The 17251-nt window shown below is 51.9% G+C and overlaps 1 protein-coding gene across 1 annotated transcript in view; it reads left to right on the top strand.

Moving 5' to 3' along the window:
- Window positions 1-12333, top strand: part of mcm7 (minichromosome maintenance complex component 7) — a gene marked incomplete at its 5' end in the record, with an annotated part of 30997 nt that extends 18664 nt beyond the window's left edge. The window contains 5 exon segments of the mRNA XM_038786724.1: window positions 2045-2128; window positions 2229-2397; window positions 10038-10147; window positions 11879-11903; window positions 11905-12333. Coding sequence (XP_038642652.1) covers window positions 2045-2128; window positions 2229-2397; window positions 10038-10147; window positions 11879-11903; window positions 11905-12087 — 571 coding nt within the window.
- Window positions 12334-17251: the final 4918 nt, after the last annotated feature.

A 17251-nucleotide genomic window follows, 5' to 3' on the forward strand; every position in this document is an offset into this window, starting at 1 on the left:
GCATTCCGTCAGGGTATTGCATGCAGTGCCGGACGCATGGATACTTTGGGAAGAGCATAGAATTCATAGAATTTACAGTGCCATTCGGCCCATCGAGTCTGCACCAGCTCTTGGAAAGAGCACCCTACCCAAGGTCAACACCTCCACCCTATCCCCATAACCCAGTAACCCCACCCGACACTAAGGGCAATTTTGGACACTGAGGGCAATTTATCATGGCCAATCCACCCTAACCTGCACATTTTTGGGCTGTGGGAGGGAACCGGAGCACCCGGAGGAAACCCACGCACACACAGGGAGGATGTGCAGACTCCGCACAGACAGTGACCCAAGCCGGGAATCGAACCTGGGACCCTGGAGCTGTGAAGCAATTGTGCTATCCACAACGCTACCGTGCTGCCCTGTAGAGGGTGAGGAATGGAATGGTTCCAAGGATGAGAAACGTCAGTGACGTTGATAGATTGGAGAAAATGGGAATGCTTTCCTTGGCGAAAAGGCTGAGAGGGAGACTCGATGGAGGAGTGGGTGGATGAGGAGAAACTGTTCCCATTGGTGGAAAGATGGCGGACGGGAGGGCACACATTTTAAAATGATTGGCGGAAGAGGTGATGGTGACACTGGGCGGGGTGGGGGGGGGGGTGGTGGAACAAACTGCTTTACCCAGTGAGTGGTTGAGATCTGGGATGCGTCGCCTGTTTGACGTGGGAAGCAGATTTAGTCGACGCTTTCAGTGGAGATTATTATCTGAGGAGGAAGCAGGGCTGGGAGGTGGAGACTGTCAAATGGCACTCGGTGAATCGTTCCTTTGGAGAGCCAGAATCGATACAACGCTGGCCAAATGGCTGCCGCCTCCATTTTGTGCCTCCGTGGCCTGATCCACTTGACCAATCTCATTCCATTGAACCAGATCCAGCGATGTCTCCTTCCCATTGGGCTGGAAATTTGTTCAGCTCCCTGTCCTTTCCTCTCGGACTATATTCCTTTTCCCCCGCGCTCTTACCCCACTTAGAAATTTGCCATTTCTTACTCTGATGCTACGTGTCTCTCCCAGTTCTCTGTACACCATGGCGTTCCTCTCTTACCATTACTTCCTGGTCACCACCCTCGCTGCCAAATTAGTTTAAACCCCACCCCCCAGCAGCACTGGCAAACTGCCCTGTGAGGGTGAGGGTCTCTTTCTGTTTGAGCGTGATCGGTCCTGACTGGCCCAAGACGTAAGGGCAGAAGTAGGCCATTCGGCCCATCGAGTCAGCCCTGCCATTTAATGGAATCGTGACTGATCTCATGTGAGGATCCTCAACTCCCACTTTCCCCGCCTTATCCCCATGTCCCTCGATCCCAGCACTGATTAAAAACATGTCTATCTCGGCCTAAACATACTGAACGGCCCGGCCTCTACTGCTCTCTGCGGTAAAGAATTCCACAGATTCACTCCCCTCTTGAGAGAAGAAATTCCTCCTCATCTCTGTCTGAAATGCCCCCCCCCCCCCCCCCCCCCCCCTCCTCCCCCCCCCCCCCCCCCCCCCCTCCTCACTCTGAGATTCTGCCCTCGGGTCCCAGACTCTCCCACAAGGGGAAACAACCTCTCAGCATCGACCCCGTCACCATCTACCCTCCGAACTAGTCCCATTTCCCCCCCGATCTATAACCTTTCACCCTGCACGATCTCTCTGGCCTCGCGTTGATCTGCTCCGTCCTCTTTCTCGCTTGCCTAGTGCCACTGGGCGGAGTCAGGGGGGGTTACTACCTTTTTGAGGTCCCGCTCGCTAATCGCTCACCAAGCTCTGTATGGGGAGGATGGTTTCGGGCGATACGGTGGGCGAGGACGGGGGAATGCGGCACTGAGAGTCTGATCTTTTGCGCTGTGAAACTGACCGATTCCACTCCGGCACCGTTGCGGTTAGCCCTGGATTGGGGTCGGCGTGTGATGGGGTCACTGCGCTTGATGCCGGTGTGACCCTTGGGCCCCGCGGGCTGGCGTCTCTTGCAGTGAAGCTCCCGCGGTCGGTTCCTGTCTGAATTTGCTCTTTTGCCCTCTCCTCAGGCTAGCTCAACACATCACCTACGTCCATCAGCACAACAAGCAGCCACCCTCGCAGTTCCAACCATTGGACATGAAGCTAATGAGGTACAGTATCCGTCGCAGCTTTGACCAACTGGGGTGTGGCTTTCAAACGCAGCCCGTCTCCCAAGTTTTCACCTCCATTTCTTTGTTCCTCCCGACTCAGGCGGTATATTACCCTGTGTAAAAAGAAGCAGCCCATGATCCCGGAGACGCTGGCCGATTACATCACCGCCGCGTACGTGGAGATGAGGAAGGAGTCGCGTGTCAGCAAGGATATGACCTTTACCTCGGCCAGGACGCTGTTATCTGTCCTGCGTATCTCCACTGCCCTGGTACGTACCGCTGAATCCCCCAGGGCTCTTCCTTGCCTTCTCCGCCGCAACTGGCCTCCCGTGTCGGCTGGTCAGTCCCTGGGTCGCTCTTAACAGTCCTGGGGAGCGCGGAAGGAACTGTTGCCACCCGGCCAAACCTCCGCAGACAGCCTTGTGAACTAGCAGCCCTCGCGATTGTGACTGGCCGATGATGTCGGCACCTTCTGGAATGGAGGTCTTACAAGGAAAGGTTGAGGGTGCTAGGCCTTTTCTCATTAGAACGGAGAAGGATGAGGGGCGACTTGATAGAGGTTTATAAGATGATCAGGGGAATAGATAGAGTAGACAGTCAGAGACTTTTTCCCCGGGTGGAATAAACCATTACATAAATTTAAGGTGAATGGTGGAAGATATAGGGGGGATGTCAGAGGTAGGTTCTTTACCCAGAGAGTAGTGGGGGCATGGAATGCACTGCCTGCAGAAGTAGTTAAGTCGGAAACATTGTGGACCTTCAAGCGGCTATTGGATAGGTACATGGATTGCGGTAGAATGATGGGGTGCAGATTAAGTTGTTCTTAAACTAGGACAAAAATTCGGCACAACATCGTGGGCCGAAGGGCCTGTTCTGTGCTGTATTTCTCTCTGTTCTCTCTTGGGACCTGCCTGAATGTGGCCAAGCCAGGAATGGTCCTCAAAAGACCAATTGGCCTGCTGTCGTCAGGGCCTGAGGCTAGAACCTGGAGGAGCAGGGGGGTTTCCTGTGTTATGGGCCAGGGTTTAGAGAACTCCAAAGTATATCATGGCGATCACCTGACCCACAACTTTGAATAGATTGTGGCCCACTCTACAGGTGCGGTGCAGCAGAAATTGAAAAGTAATTTGTTTAAGCAAAACAATGTTTATTGTATGAACTCAAGTTAACCTTTTTAAAACGCAGTGAACATCTTAGCAACTATCAATTCGAATACAACACTAGGTAATCCTTTAAGCTTTCCTTTTAACATCCATAAGACTTGAAACACCTTTTACCAGAAACACATCAGGTTTAAATTCTCTACTGAGAACAGTTATCACTCCGAATTCACCAAATGATCTAGAGATGGTCTTTAGGTGGCAGAGAGAACAAAATTGCACTTCTTTGGCTGGCTTCAGCTCCAACACTAAAACGAAACTAAAAAGCACAGACACACCCGAGCTTTTCCTCAAAGCGAAACTAAAAAGCAGAGCCAGAGCCTGGCTCCACCCACACTCTGACATCACTGCAGCCACTTGAGCAGACAAACATTTCTTAAAGTGACATTCCCATGACTACCTGGTACACAATGCCACTGTTTTCTCTGTTTAAAAAGGAGAAAAAAACAGCCTGCCTTTAATAAGGGGGAACAGAACGTGTCCAGGGTATTGCAGAGCATCCAGCTGAGCATCTGTATTCGGAGAAATGATAGAATCCTAACTGAAGGAGCGAACAGAAGAAAATCTAGACCCGAGAAATATCGCAATGCGTCGTCAGAACAGATTTCGCAAGGGAAAATCTTGCTTGACTAATCTGATTGAATGTTTTGAGGTGACTGAGGGTAGAGAGCGGGAACGTGGTAGATGTAATCTATCTAGATTCTCATAAGGCCTTCGATAATGTGTCCCCTAATAGGTGATTGGATGAGGTGAGAGGATGTGGAGTCAGGGGGGGGACCAATGGCGGAATAGGTTGCTGGCTGGTTTAACGACAGGAAGCAGTGAGTCAGGATTAAAGTGTCGTTACTGTAGTGGTTCACAAATTACGGGAGGAGATCAAACACTAAACTTTATTTCCGGAGGGTTAGAATTGAAAGCGAGGGAAGTGGGCAGCACGGTAGCATGGTGGTTAGCATAAATGCTTCACAGCTCCAGGGTCCCAGGTTCGGTTCCCGGCTTGGGTCATTGTCTGTGCGGAGTCTGCACGTCCTCCCCGTGTGTGCGTGGGTTTCCTCCGGGTGCTCCGGTTTCCTCCCACAGTCCAAAGATGTGCGGGTTAGGTGGATTGGCCATGCTAAATTGCCCGTAGTGTCCTAAAAAGTAAGGTTAAGGGGGGGGGGGGGGGTTGGGTTACGGGTATAGGGTGGATACGTGGGTTTGAGTAGGGTGATCATGGCTCGGCACAACATCGAGGGCCGGAGGGCCTGTTCTGTGCTGTACTGTTCTATGTTCTATGAACCTGTATCGAGCTCGGTTAGAGAGTACGGTTCGCGGTTCTGGTCACCATTTTGTACAAAGGATATCGAGGCACTGGAGAGGATTTACAGGGGCGAGGCCAGGCTGGTGGGGGTTTAATGGCCTAATTCTGCATTGTCTTTCGGGTCGCTGCAATGATCAAAGCCAGCCCCCAGGCCCGGCTGTGTCAGTGCTAAAGTGCTGACAGTGCAGGTAGTAAGACTGAATACCTACTGTACTGGGGGCACTTGGAGCACTGTCCCAGCCAATCCGTACGCCTGGGTTAATGCCCATCCCCACAGCCTGACAGCAGTGAGCGTTAGGGTGGTGTGCAGTGTTGTTCGTTCACTCCGCAGAGCTCCTTTCTCCTCGGTTAGGGGGTGGGGGGGGGGGGGGGTGCCTTCCCGTCGACTGCTGATCTGCATACTGTGTCTGAGGTTCGCTGTGATTGGAAAGCTGGACCGTGGCGGTGTTGTCGCTGCTGGCTTCCCCGCCGGGGTGCTGGCTTCCCCGCCGGGGCGCTGGCTTCCTGCCGGGGCGCTGGCTTCCCCGCCGGGGGTGCTGGCTTCCCCGCCAGGGGGGGCTGGCACTCTGTGCTGGGGGAGGGGGTAACTGTTTAAACAGCCATCCGCCAGTCCAGGAAGCAGCATTAATGCCCCTTCTGGAATGGAGGGTGTGGACCGTGGGAGGTCTCTGCGTGCCCTGTTGGTGTGCCAGTCTCTGCTGGCATGGCTGACGGGTTGGTGTGAATTGTGGGCGGGATTTGGGACTGACTGCAGGGAGGTCGCTGCGCCACAGTCTGGTTCCCGGAGTTGCAAAGTGCTGTTAGTGCAGATAGTGTGGTTCTGATCTACTGCAGTATGAGCACTTCTGTAGCTACAGGAACACAGGCAGCAGAGGCAACGTGTACATTCAGACACGGGGAACTATTACCGTGTAATCTTTCCGCTCAAAAGATAAAAAGATTTTTATTGCATGGGGTTGGGGGCTGGACCTGGCATTTATTGCCCATCCCTATTTGCCCCTTGAGAGGGTGGTGCTTGAGCCGCTGCCGTCCACGTGGTGTAGGTACATAGAAGATAGGAGCAGGAAAAGGCCATTCGGCCCTTCGAGCCCGCTCCGCCATTCATCACGATCATGGCTGATCATCCAACTCAATAGCCTAATCCTGCTTTCTCCCCATAGCCTTTGATCCCATTCTCCCCAAGTGCTATATCCAGCCGCCTCTTGAATATATTCAACGTTTTAGCATCAACTACTTCCTGTGGTAATGAATTCCACAGGACCTTTGTGTGAAGAAATGTCTCCTTATCTCTGTTCGAAATGGTTTACCCAGAATCCTCAGGCTGTGACCCCTGGTTCTGGACACGCCCGTCATTGGTAACATCTTCCTTGCATCTACCCTGTGTAGTCCTGTTAGAATTTTATAAATCTCTGAGATGCACCCTCATTCTTCTGAACTCCACGAGAACAATCCCAACCCAGTCAATCTCTCCTCATACAAAACTCTAGTACGGCCGCATTTGGAGTATTGCGTACAGTTCTGGTCGTCTCATTATAGGAAGGACGTGGAAGCTTTGGAACGGGTACAGAGGAGATTTACCAGCATGTTGCCTGGTATGGAGGGAAAATCTTATGAGGAAAGGCTGATGGACTTGAGGTTGTTTTCGTTAGAGAGAGGAAGGTTAAGAGGTGACTTAATAGAGGCATACAAAATGATCAGAGGGTTAGATAGGGTGGACAGTGAGAGCCTTCTCCCGCGGATGGAGGTGGCTAGCACGAGGGGACATAGCCTTAAATTGAGGGGTAATAGATATAGGACAGAGGTCAGAGGTGGGTTTTTTAAGCAAAGAGTGGTGAGGCCGTGGAATGCCCTACCTGCAACAGTAGTGAACTCGCCAACATTGAGGGCATTTAAAAGTTTATTGGATAAGCATATGGATGATAAGGGCATAGTGTAGGTTAGATGACCTTTAGTTTTTTCCATGTCGGTGCAACATCGAGGGCCGAAGGGCCTGTACTGCGCTGTATCGTTTTATGTATACGACAGTCCCGCCATCCCAGGAATCAGTCGGGTAAACCTTCGCTGCCCTCCCTCGAGAGCAAGAACATCCTTCCTCAGAGAAGGAGACCGAAACTGCGCACACTGCTCCAGATGTGGCCTCACCAAGGCCCTGTACAATTGCAGCAACACATCCCTGCTTCTATACTCGAAACCTCTCGCAATGAAGGCCAACATCCCATTAGCCGTCTTTGCACCCACAGTGCTGTTAGGGAGGGAGTACCAGGATTTTGACCCAGCGACAGTGAAGGAACGGCCGATATATTTCCCAGTCGGGACGGTGAGTGACTGGGAGGGGAACCTCCAGGTGGGTGGGGTTCCCAGGTATCTGCTGCTCGTCCTTCTAGATGAAGAGGTCGTGGGTTTGGAACGTGTTTCTTAAGGAACCTTGATGCAGTGCATCTTGTAGATGGTACGCACGGCTGCTGCTTTAATGGTGGAGAGAGGGATTGTTTTACGGTGTTTGGGGTGCAGATCAAGCTTTGTCCTGGATGGTGTTGAGCGTCTTGAGTGTTGTTGGAGCTGCGCTGATCCAGGCAAGTGGAGAGTATTCCATCGCACTCCTGACTTGTCTGTTACTTGCCAGAAACCTCTTGATTTGCTCTTGTAGCGACTCTATTTATCCGGCTTGTTCTGATCGCGGCTGCCCCCCGCCCCACCACAGGGCTAACTCACGGTGGGGGAGGGGTGTCAGAGGGTCAGGGGTCACAATATGGATCGGCTGCGATCTCCAAACCCGCAGTGGCGCTGAGGAAAGCTGCTCCTCCCAATTCGATGATCCACCCTTAAAGGCTGCACAGCAAGAGGCCACTCGGCCCATCGCGCCTTGCCGGTCCTCTGCAAGGGCAACTCAGCTGGTGCCACCATTCCACCCCACCCCCATCTCCATGCATTGCTCCTGTCAGATAAATCTCCAATTCTCTCCTGCGTACCTATCTGAATCTGGTTTAGCAGAGTGGGCTAAACAGCTGGCTTGTAATGCAGAACAAGGCCAGCAGCGCGGGTTCAATTCCCGGCCTCCCTGAACAGGCGCCGGAATGTGGCGACTAGGGGCTTTTCACAGTAACTTCATTGAAGCCTACTCGTGACAATAAGCCATTTTCTTTTCATTTCATTTCACTTGGCGGGTGAATTGCCGATCCTAACTGCAATACTGTTCTTAAATTTAAAATATTTCCCCCTGCCGCCGTCTTTGGCAAATCACTTTAAATTGGTCTCCACTGTCTGAAACCACCTCTCCCCATCTCACTCTCTGACTCCGCACCGAAGCCGGGAATCGAACCCGGATCCCTGGCGCTGTGAAGCAACAGTGCTAACCACTGCCCCCCGCCCCCAAAAAGAGGGACGTTGCTCTTGATTACTCGGCCTATCTCCCCAGTCCAGCCCCTTCAGAGTTCTCAATGTTTGGATCGACTCCCATTATCCCAAGCTCCAGAGTAGGCTTCAATGAAGTTACTGTGAAAAGCCCCTAGTCGCCACGTTCCGGCGCCTGTTCGGGGAGGCCGGTACGGGAATTGAACCGTGCTACTGGCCTTGTTCTGCATTACAAGCCAGCTGTTTAGCCCACTCTGCTAAACCAGATTCAGATAGGTACGCAGGAGAGAATTGGAGATTTATCTGACAGGAGCAATGCCCAACCTGGCCATGCCGCCCACTTTCTATCACTAAGCTGGTCCCAATTGCCCACAGTTGGCCCATATCCCTCTTTACCCACCCTGCCCATGTAACTATAGAACAATAGAACATTCCAGCGCAGTACAGGCCCTTCAGCCTTCGATGTTGCACCGACCTGTGAAACCCCTCTAAAGCCCATTATCGTCCATACTGTCTAAATATTTTTTAAAAGACACTAGGCTAAATCGCTGGCTTTGAAAGCAGACCAAGGCAGGCCAGCAGCACGGTTCGATTCCCGTACCAGCCTCCCCGAACAGGCGCCGGAATGTGGCGACTAGGGGCTTTTCACAGTCACTTCATTGAAGCCTACTCGTGACAATAAGTGATTTTCACTTCATTTTCAATTGTGCCCGCCTCGACTACTGCCCCAGGCAGCTCGTTTGAGACACTCACCACCCTCTGTGTGAAACAATTGCCCCTCTGGGGCAGGGGTTCGATTTTCAGCTTGGGTCACTGTCTGTGAGGAGTCTGCACGTTCTCCCTGTGTCTGCGTGGGTTTCCTCCGGGTGCTCCGGTTTCCTCCCACAGTCCAAAAATGTGCAGGTTAGGTGGACTGGCTGTGATAAATTGCCCTTAGTGTCCAAAATTGCCCTTAGTGTTGGGTGGGGTTACTGGGTTACGGGGATAGGGTGGAGATGTAGACCTTGGGTAGGGTGCTCTTTCCGGTGCAGACTCGATGGGCTGAATGGCCTCCTTCACTGTAAATTCTATGATAATCTAAACCTATATCCTCTAGCTCTAGACTCCTCTACCTTTCGGAAAAGATGTTGACTATCTACTTTATTGATGCTCCTCATTATTTTATAGGCCTCTATAAGATCACCCCTAAGCCTCCTACGCTCCAGAGAATAAAGGCCCAGCCTATCCAGCCTCTCCTTATAACCCAGACCATCAAGTCCTGGTAGCTCCTCGTAAATCTCTTCTGCACTCTTTCTCGTTTAACGATATCCTTCCTATAATAGGGTGACCGGAACTGAACACAGTATTCCATGTGCGGTCTCACCAATGTCTTGTACAACTTCAACAAGACGTCCCAACTCCTGTATTCAATATTCTGACCACCCTGTCCACCTGCGACCCCACCTTCAAGAAGCTCTGAACCTGTACCCCGAGATCTAGAGATAGACCCAATTGACTCCACGTCTCATCCCAGTCACTGCCTCCAATGTGATTAGAGCCTTCCCTAAATACGGAGAGCAAAGTTTCACCCAGCACTCCAGATGTGGTTCCACCCAATCCCTGTATAATTGTAGCAAGCCCTCTCCACTCCCGCACGCCAAACCCAGTGGAGGCCAGCTTGCCGTTTACGCCCGCTCCCCCATTGTTGGCTGTGCTCATTTTGTTTCCCCCTGTTCCTTGAATGAGTGTGCCCAAAGTCTCTCTGAACGTCGCCGTTCCTTGCCCTCGCAGGCTGGCCAGTGTTGAGAGGCAGAGACGTGGGCAATTGCTGGCTTTCCTGGAGGACATTGTGCTTGTCTCTGTCTGATGGTGCTGGCCTCGAGGTTGCACCTGGACCCCGACACTTCGCTCTGGAGTCGCCTGTGAGGTGGTGACCCCAGCTCAGCAATCTCCGCATTTTCCCATTATGTTACGCGAGGGGATGATTGTTGGGAGTCTGTTGATGGTCTTGGGTTTTGTCTCTGAGACGTTCGGCTGTTTCCGCTTCCCCTGTGTCTCCCACACTCCCCACCCCGCTTGGAATTCGCTCGCTCTCTGACTGACGTTCGTGCGTCCGCAGGCTCGGCTCCGCCTGGTTGACACCGTGGAGAAGGAAGACGTGAACGAAGCGATGAGACTGATGGAGATGTCGAAGGACTCCCTGGTCGGAGACCGGGGTCAAGCCAGCAGGTGAGCCTTTTCAGCTGGGGAGTGGGGCGATGCATGCGGAGAGGCCACAGGAGCCCGGAGGGGTGGGCGCTGCAATGCTGCCCTCTGTGGGTACTGACGGGCTTCAAATGGAGATCCTGGCGTCCCTGCCCGTTACGGGTCTCTCTCAGCTGCCCACCTATATGCATTCCCCCTGCGAAGGGGAGTTTTGTGTGTAATCGGGATGGGGAAATGCGCCTCTATCGTGGTAGGCAAACTGTTGGAGAAGATACTGAGGGATAGGATCTATTCACATCTGGAAGAAAATAGACTTATCAGTGATAGGCAGCATGGTTTTGTGCAGGAAAGGTCATGTCTTACAAACCTAATAGAATTCTTTGAGGAAGTGACAAAGTTAATTGATGAGGGAAGGGCTGTAGATGTCGTATACATGGACTTTAGTAAGGCGTTTGATAAGGTTTCCCATGGCAGGTTGATGGAAAAAGTGAAGTCTTATGGGGTTCAGGGTGTACTAGCTAGATGGATAAAGAACTGGCTGGGCAACAGGAGACAGAGAGTAGTGGTGGAAGGGAGTGTCTCAAAATGGAGAAGGGTGACTAGTGGTGTTCCACAGGGATCCGTGCTCGGACCACTGTTGTTTGTGATCTACATAAATGACCTGGAGGAAGGTATAGGTGGTCTGATTAGCAAGTTTGCAGATGATACAAAGATTGGTGGAGTTGCAGATAGCGAGGAGGACTGTCAGAGAATACAACAAAATATAGATAGATTGGAGAGTTGGGCAGAGAAATGGCAGATGGAGTTCAATCCAGGCAAATGCGAGGTGATGCATTTTGGAAGATCAAATTCAAGAGCGGACTATATGGTCAATGGAAGGGTCTTGGGGAAAATTGATGTGCAGAGAGATCTGGGAGTTCAGGTCCATTGTACCCTGAAGGTGGCAACGCAGGTTGATAGAGTGGTCAAGAAGGCATGCAGCATGCTTGCCTTCATCGGACGGGGTATTGAGTACAAGAGTTGGCAGGTCATGTTACAGTTGTATAGGACTTTGGTTCGGCCACATTTGGAATACTGCGTGCAGTTCTGGTCACCACACTATCAGAAGGATGTGGATGCCTTGGAGAGGGTGCAGAGGAGGTTCACCAGGATGTTGCCTGGTATGGAGGGTGCTAGCTATGAAGAAAGGTTGAGTAGATTAGGATTGTTTTCGTTGGAAAGACGGAGGTTGAGGGGGGACCTGATTGAGGTCTACAAAATTATGAGAGGTATGGACAGGGTGGACAGCAACAAGCTTTTCCCAAGAGTGGGGGTGTCAGTTACAAGGGGTCACGATTTCAAGGTGAGAGGGGGAAAGTTTAAGGGGGATGGGTGTGGAAAGTTTTTTACGCAGAGGGTGGTGGGTGCCTGGAACGCTTTACCAGCAGAAGTGGTAGAGGCGGGCACGATAGCATCATTTAAGAAGCATCTAGACAGGTATATGAATGGGCGGGAACAGAGGGAAGTAGACCTTGGAAAATAAGAGACAGGTTTAGATAAAGGATCTGGATCGGTGCAGGCTGGGAGGGCCGAAGGGCCTGTTCCTGTGCTGTAATTATCTTTGTTTTTTGTTCTATCCTGCTGTGTGGGGCCTTTGCTCCCAGATGAGCGGGGGGTGCATCTCTCCTCGTCTATGACCCTCGCTCCCCGGTCGCAGGGATTTTATCTCCCATGTGTTACCGTGTCCTCTAATCGACCTGTCCCGTGTGATTTCAGAGTGCAACGCCCGGCCGACGTGATCTTTCGCCACGATCCGGGAGATGATTGCGGATACGACAGCGCGTGTGGTTAAGTACTCTGAGGCCGAGCAGCGATGCGTCTCGAAGGGATTCACCCCTGCCCAGGTGGAGGCGGCGCTGGAGGAGTACGAGGAGCTGAACATCTGGCAAGTGAATCAGGCACGGACCAAAATCACCTTCGTGTGAGAGGAACCGGCCGACCCGTTCCTGCCACAGGAGGCACGCCCGACTTCGTTTGGCTTAGCTTGCAGTGCCGGGGGGGGGGCCTTGCTTCTCGAAGGCCCCCAGCTCCCTGCCGCCCCACTCTGACCCTGCCCGACTGTTATTTTTTTTAAAAGTTGTAGCGTTGCTGTGATTTGCTGCGTTCCTGTCCCATACAGGAGATCCGATAGAGATTGGAATTAATTAATAAAATCCGTTTGTAACCTTTTACCTTTGTGTGACCTTGATTGTCTGACCTCCAGTTGAATGAGCGAGCCCAGTTCATCGGGAGAGGAGGGGCAGAGACCGGTACTCAGCGTGATGTTCCAGGCAGCGCCGCAGCGGAGCGCTCTGCTGTTGGAAAGTAACTCGTCTCGGTCCGAACCCACTCGCCCTGTGATAAAGGCCAACATTATTTTCATTCACGATTTGTCCACCAGTTTTGCGCTCGTGTTCCCGGAGTCCTCTGCTTTGACAAAGGGGTCACCCGCATTCGGAACGTCGGCTCTTTTCTCTCCCGACAACCCCCGGGTATTGAACCGCCGCCGGTAATGGTTCACATTCGCTGGACCGGTGGGTGTTCTGTCACCTCCTCCCGACGTGTTAACATTGACAGGGGAGCGAATCCAACTGGTCTATGGAACTGGGACCTGATCGTGACGGCTGGCCCTGTCATTACCCCCCCCCCCCCCCCCCCCCCCCGCCAATGCCAAGTCCCTGGCCATCCGCCCAACTCTGAGAGATCCCGTGCTGTCTGTAGCCACACTGCCTCTTGTATCGCAGTCTTCCGCAGAAGGCTGGGACGAAAATCGACCCCCCCCCCCCTCCTTGCGGGAAGTCGTCGCAGACCCACCCCCTCCCGTCGATGCAGAGTCAGCAGGTGCGTCAACACCGCCAGCCATGCAGCACGCACCCACCCTCCGCTGCCGAGGCTGTGCCCTCAGCTGCTGAGCCAGCGATGCCACGAGTCAGGACCCCCCCCCACAACACACACATACACACACACCCCCCACCTGGCTCAGAACTGCCAGTTTATTCCGCTGCCCCCGATTTCAAGCGAGGATACACTTGCGCTGGAAGTGCGTCAGCGTCACGGAGGAAAGCCCTTCGGCCCATCGCGTCTGTGCTGGTCAAGAACAACCACCTAACCATTCTAATCCCATTTCCCAGCACTTGGCCCATAGCCGTGTCTGCCCTGGGGTGGCAAGCCCACACCTAAATATTTCTGAAATGGTCTGGGGGTCTCTGCCTCCACCCCCCCCCTTTCAGGCAGCGAGTTCTAGACTCCCACCACCCTCTGGGGGGGGAAAAGGTTTTCCCTCACATCCCCTCTAAACCTCCTGCCCCTCACCTTAAATCTCTGCCCCCTGGTCATTGATTCCAACGCCAAGGGGAAAGGTTTCTTCCTGTCTGCTCTCTGTGCCCCACATAATTTTATACATCTCAATCACCCCCCCTCCCCCTGCCTCCTCTGCTCCAAGGAAAACAACCCCAGTCTATCCAATCTCTCTTCACATCTAACACTCTCCAGTCCAGGCAACATCCTGGTAAATCTCTGCTCCCTTCCCAGTGGCTATCACATCCCTCCTATAATGTGGATTCCAGAACTGCACACAATACTCTAGCTGTGGCCTAACCTGCATTTTATACAGTTCCAGCATAACCTCCCTGCTCTTAAACTCTCCACCTCGGTTAATAAAGGCAAGTAGACAATTTGCCTTCTTAACCACTGTGCCCACCTGCTCTGCTACCTTAAGGGACCGGTGGACATGCACATCAAGGTCCCTCTGATCCTCGGTGCTTCCCAGGGTCCTGCCGTTCATTGTGCATTCCCTCACCGTGTTTGTCCTGCCCAAGTACGTCACCTCCGAGGCTCTCCAGATAGGCCCCGAGCACCAGCAGCTCGTCGAGGTCAAGAGGTGATCTCGTTTCAGACGAGATTGGGAAGGGACTTGGTAGGTGAGAACATCAGAACTAGGAGCAGGAGTCGGCCATCTGGCCCCTCGAGCCTGCTCCGCCATTCAACGAGATCATGGCTGATCTTTTGTGGACTCGGCTCCACTTTCCCGGCCCAAACACCATAACCCTTAATCCCTTTATTCTTCAAAAAACTATCTATCTTTACCTTAAAAACATGTACTGAAGGAGCCTCAACTGCTTCACTGGGCAAGGAATTCCATAGATTCACAACCCTTTGGGTGAAGAAGTTCCTCCTAAACTCAGTCCTAAATCTACTTCCCCTTATTTTGAGGCTATGCCCCCTAGTTCTGCTTTCACCCGCCATTGGAAACAACCTGCTCGCATCTATCCTATCTATTCCCTTCATAATTTTAAATGTTTCTATAAGATCCCCCCTCATCCTTCTAAATTCCAACGAGTACAGTCCCAGTCTACTCAACCTCTCCTCATAATCCAACCCCTTCAGCTCTGGGATTAACCTAGTGAATCTCCTCTGCACACCCTCCAGTGCCAGTACGTCCTTTCTCAGGGAAGGAGACCAAAACTGAACACAATACCCCAGGTGTGGCCTCACTAACACCTTATACAATTGCAGCATAACCTCCCTCGTCTTGTTGCTCGATGTGCTTTTTCTTTAGTTGCTCTGTTTAATAACCTTTGCTCTAGAGTCGCCAGGTATCTTTCTGATACCACCACGAGGTTCAAAGCCAAGTGCTGATCAATAACTCAATACACCAGTTAGTAAGTTTCAAATCAAAACACATTTATTATGCACACAGTCAATCACTACTCGTGCATCAACTATGCTTATTAAACTAACACTGCTACTAAAGGCCTATACTTAGCTTTTGAATGGCCCACCAGGTCAGAGGAACAATGGCCTTTGTCCGGTTCTGAATCTGCTGGCTTTGAGCTGGTACGGAATAGTAGCTAGGAGCGTCTATCTCGTAGCGTGCGTTGACTGGAGACTTACTTGGTTGGCGCAGCTGCTAGGCAGGTCTCTCCTCGCTGAGAGTCACGGTCATAAGAACATAAGAACTAGGAGCAGGAGTAGGCCATCTGGCCCCTCGAGCCTGCTCCGCCATTCAATGAGATCATGGCTGATCTTTTGTGGACCCAGCTCCACTTTCCGGCCCGAACACCATAACCCTTAATCCCCTTATTCTTCAAAAAACTATCTATCTTTACCTTAAAAACATGTAATGAAGGAGCCTCAACTGCTTCACTGGGCAAGGAATTCCATAGATTCACAACCCTTTGGGTGAAGAAGTTCCTCCTAAACTCAGTCCTAAATCTACTTCCCATTATTTTGAGGCTATGCCCCCTAGTTCTGCTGTCACCCGCCAGTGGAAACAACCTGCCCGCATCAATCCTCTCTATTCCCTTCATAATTTTAAATGTTTCTATAAGATCCCCCCTCATCCTTCTAAATTCCAACGAGTACAGTCCCAGTCTACTCAACCTCTCCTCATAATCCAACCCCTTCAGCTCTGGGATTAACCTAGTGAATCTCCTCTGCACACCCTCCAGCGCCAGTACGTCCTTTCTCAAGTAAGGAGACCAAAGCTGAACACAATACTCCAGGTGTGGCCGCACTAACACCTTATACAATTGCAGCATAACCTCCCTAGTCTTAAACTCCATCCCTCTAGCAATGAAGGACAAAATTCCATTTGCCTTCTTAATCACCTGTTGCACTTGTAAACCAACTTTCTGTGACTCATGCACTAGCACACCCAGGTCTCTCTGCACAGCGGCATGCTTTAATATTTTATCGTTTAAATAATAATCCCGTTTGCTGTTATTCCTACCAAAATGGTCAAGAGTTCTTTGAGAGCTGCCAAGAGAGCGAACTGAACTTGGGGACTCTATAGTCCCCTGGGGTTTTGCGCCCTTGTGGGCTGACCCCGGACCTGGTCCCAATCAATTGGACCATGTCCCAATCGTTTTTATCGATTTCCTCCAATACTGGAGCTGTTCCCTGATCGCTGGGCGGGCCCTATCTTCGTTGGCCGTCCTTTGTCCTGGCTCCCGCTGGCGCCGGGGAGTCTGTCTTGGTCCCGATTGATTCCATGTTTCTAATTGTTCCTGGGATTGCTCATTAGTAGATGGCTATTGGTTTCGGTTCTGTCTGGGTTCTGCAAATCTTAATACACAGGAAACCTTGCACCTGCTTGTTTTCTTGTGCCTGGCCAATTTTCCCTGTATTCTTTGCGGGCATCGATTTTGGAATCGGGAAGTGGCCAACCCAGGTGGCTACAGCCTTAAACTCCATCCCTCTAGTGAGGGGGAAGGGGGGGTTGCAGATAGCCTCTGGTTAAGAGTGGGATCATTTGAGCGTTGTAGATCATTGACACACTCGGCCCTGGAGAATTGCAGGATGATCCAGCAGAGGGCAGCAGAGCAGAGCTACTGATCAGCTGTTCTGGGGGAATTTGCATACGTGCAGTGCGGTCAGCCTAAGTTGAAGGTGAATCTGCGAAGAAGACCCGAGGAGTTTGAGTGAAGGCAATCATCCAGCAGAGGGCAGCAGAGCAGAGCTACTGATCAGCTGTTCTGGGGGAATTTGCATACGTGCAGTGCGGTCAGCCTAAGTTTTTTTTTATAAATTTAGATTGTCCAATTATTTTTTCCAATTAAGGGGCAATCTAGCGTGGCCATTTCACCTACTCTGCACATTTTTTGGTTGTGGGGGCGAAACCCACGCAAACACGGGGAGAATGTGCAAACTCCACACGGACAGTGACCCAGAGCCGGGATCGAACCTGAGACCTCAGCGCCGTGAGGCGGTTATGCTAACCACTTGGCCACCGTGCTGCCCTCGGTCAGCCTAAGTTGAAGGTGAATCTGCGAAGAAGACCCGAGGAGTTTGAGTGAAGGCAATCATCCAGCAGAGGGCAGCAGAGCAGAGCTACTGATCAGCTGTTCTGGGGGAATTTGCATACGTGCAGTGCGGTCAGCCTAAGTTGAAGGTGGTTTGTGGAGAGGCTGTTGGCAAGTGACAGTTAAACCCGAAACACTTTGTGAGTGTTTCCCACCCTACCTCCTCCTCTAACCAACCCCCCCACCCCACGGTGGTTGGGAAGCGGGAGCAGGGGCCTGTCGTGAAGGTGAGTGAGTGCCTTTAAATTTGCTTACCCTTCAGCGGGAGCAGGGTTTGAGGTAATATCAGGTAAGCTCTTCCTTTCTT

This window comes from Scyliorhinus canicula, chromosome 29, assembly GCF_902713615.1.
Source record: "Scyliorhinus canicula chromosome 29, sScyCan1.1, whole genome shotgun sequence".
NCBI lineage: Eukaryota > Metazoa > Chordata > Chondrichthyes > Carcharhiniformes > Scyliorhinidae > Scyliorhinus > Scyliorhinus canicula.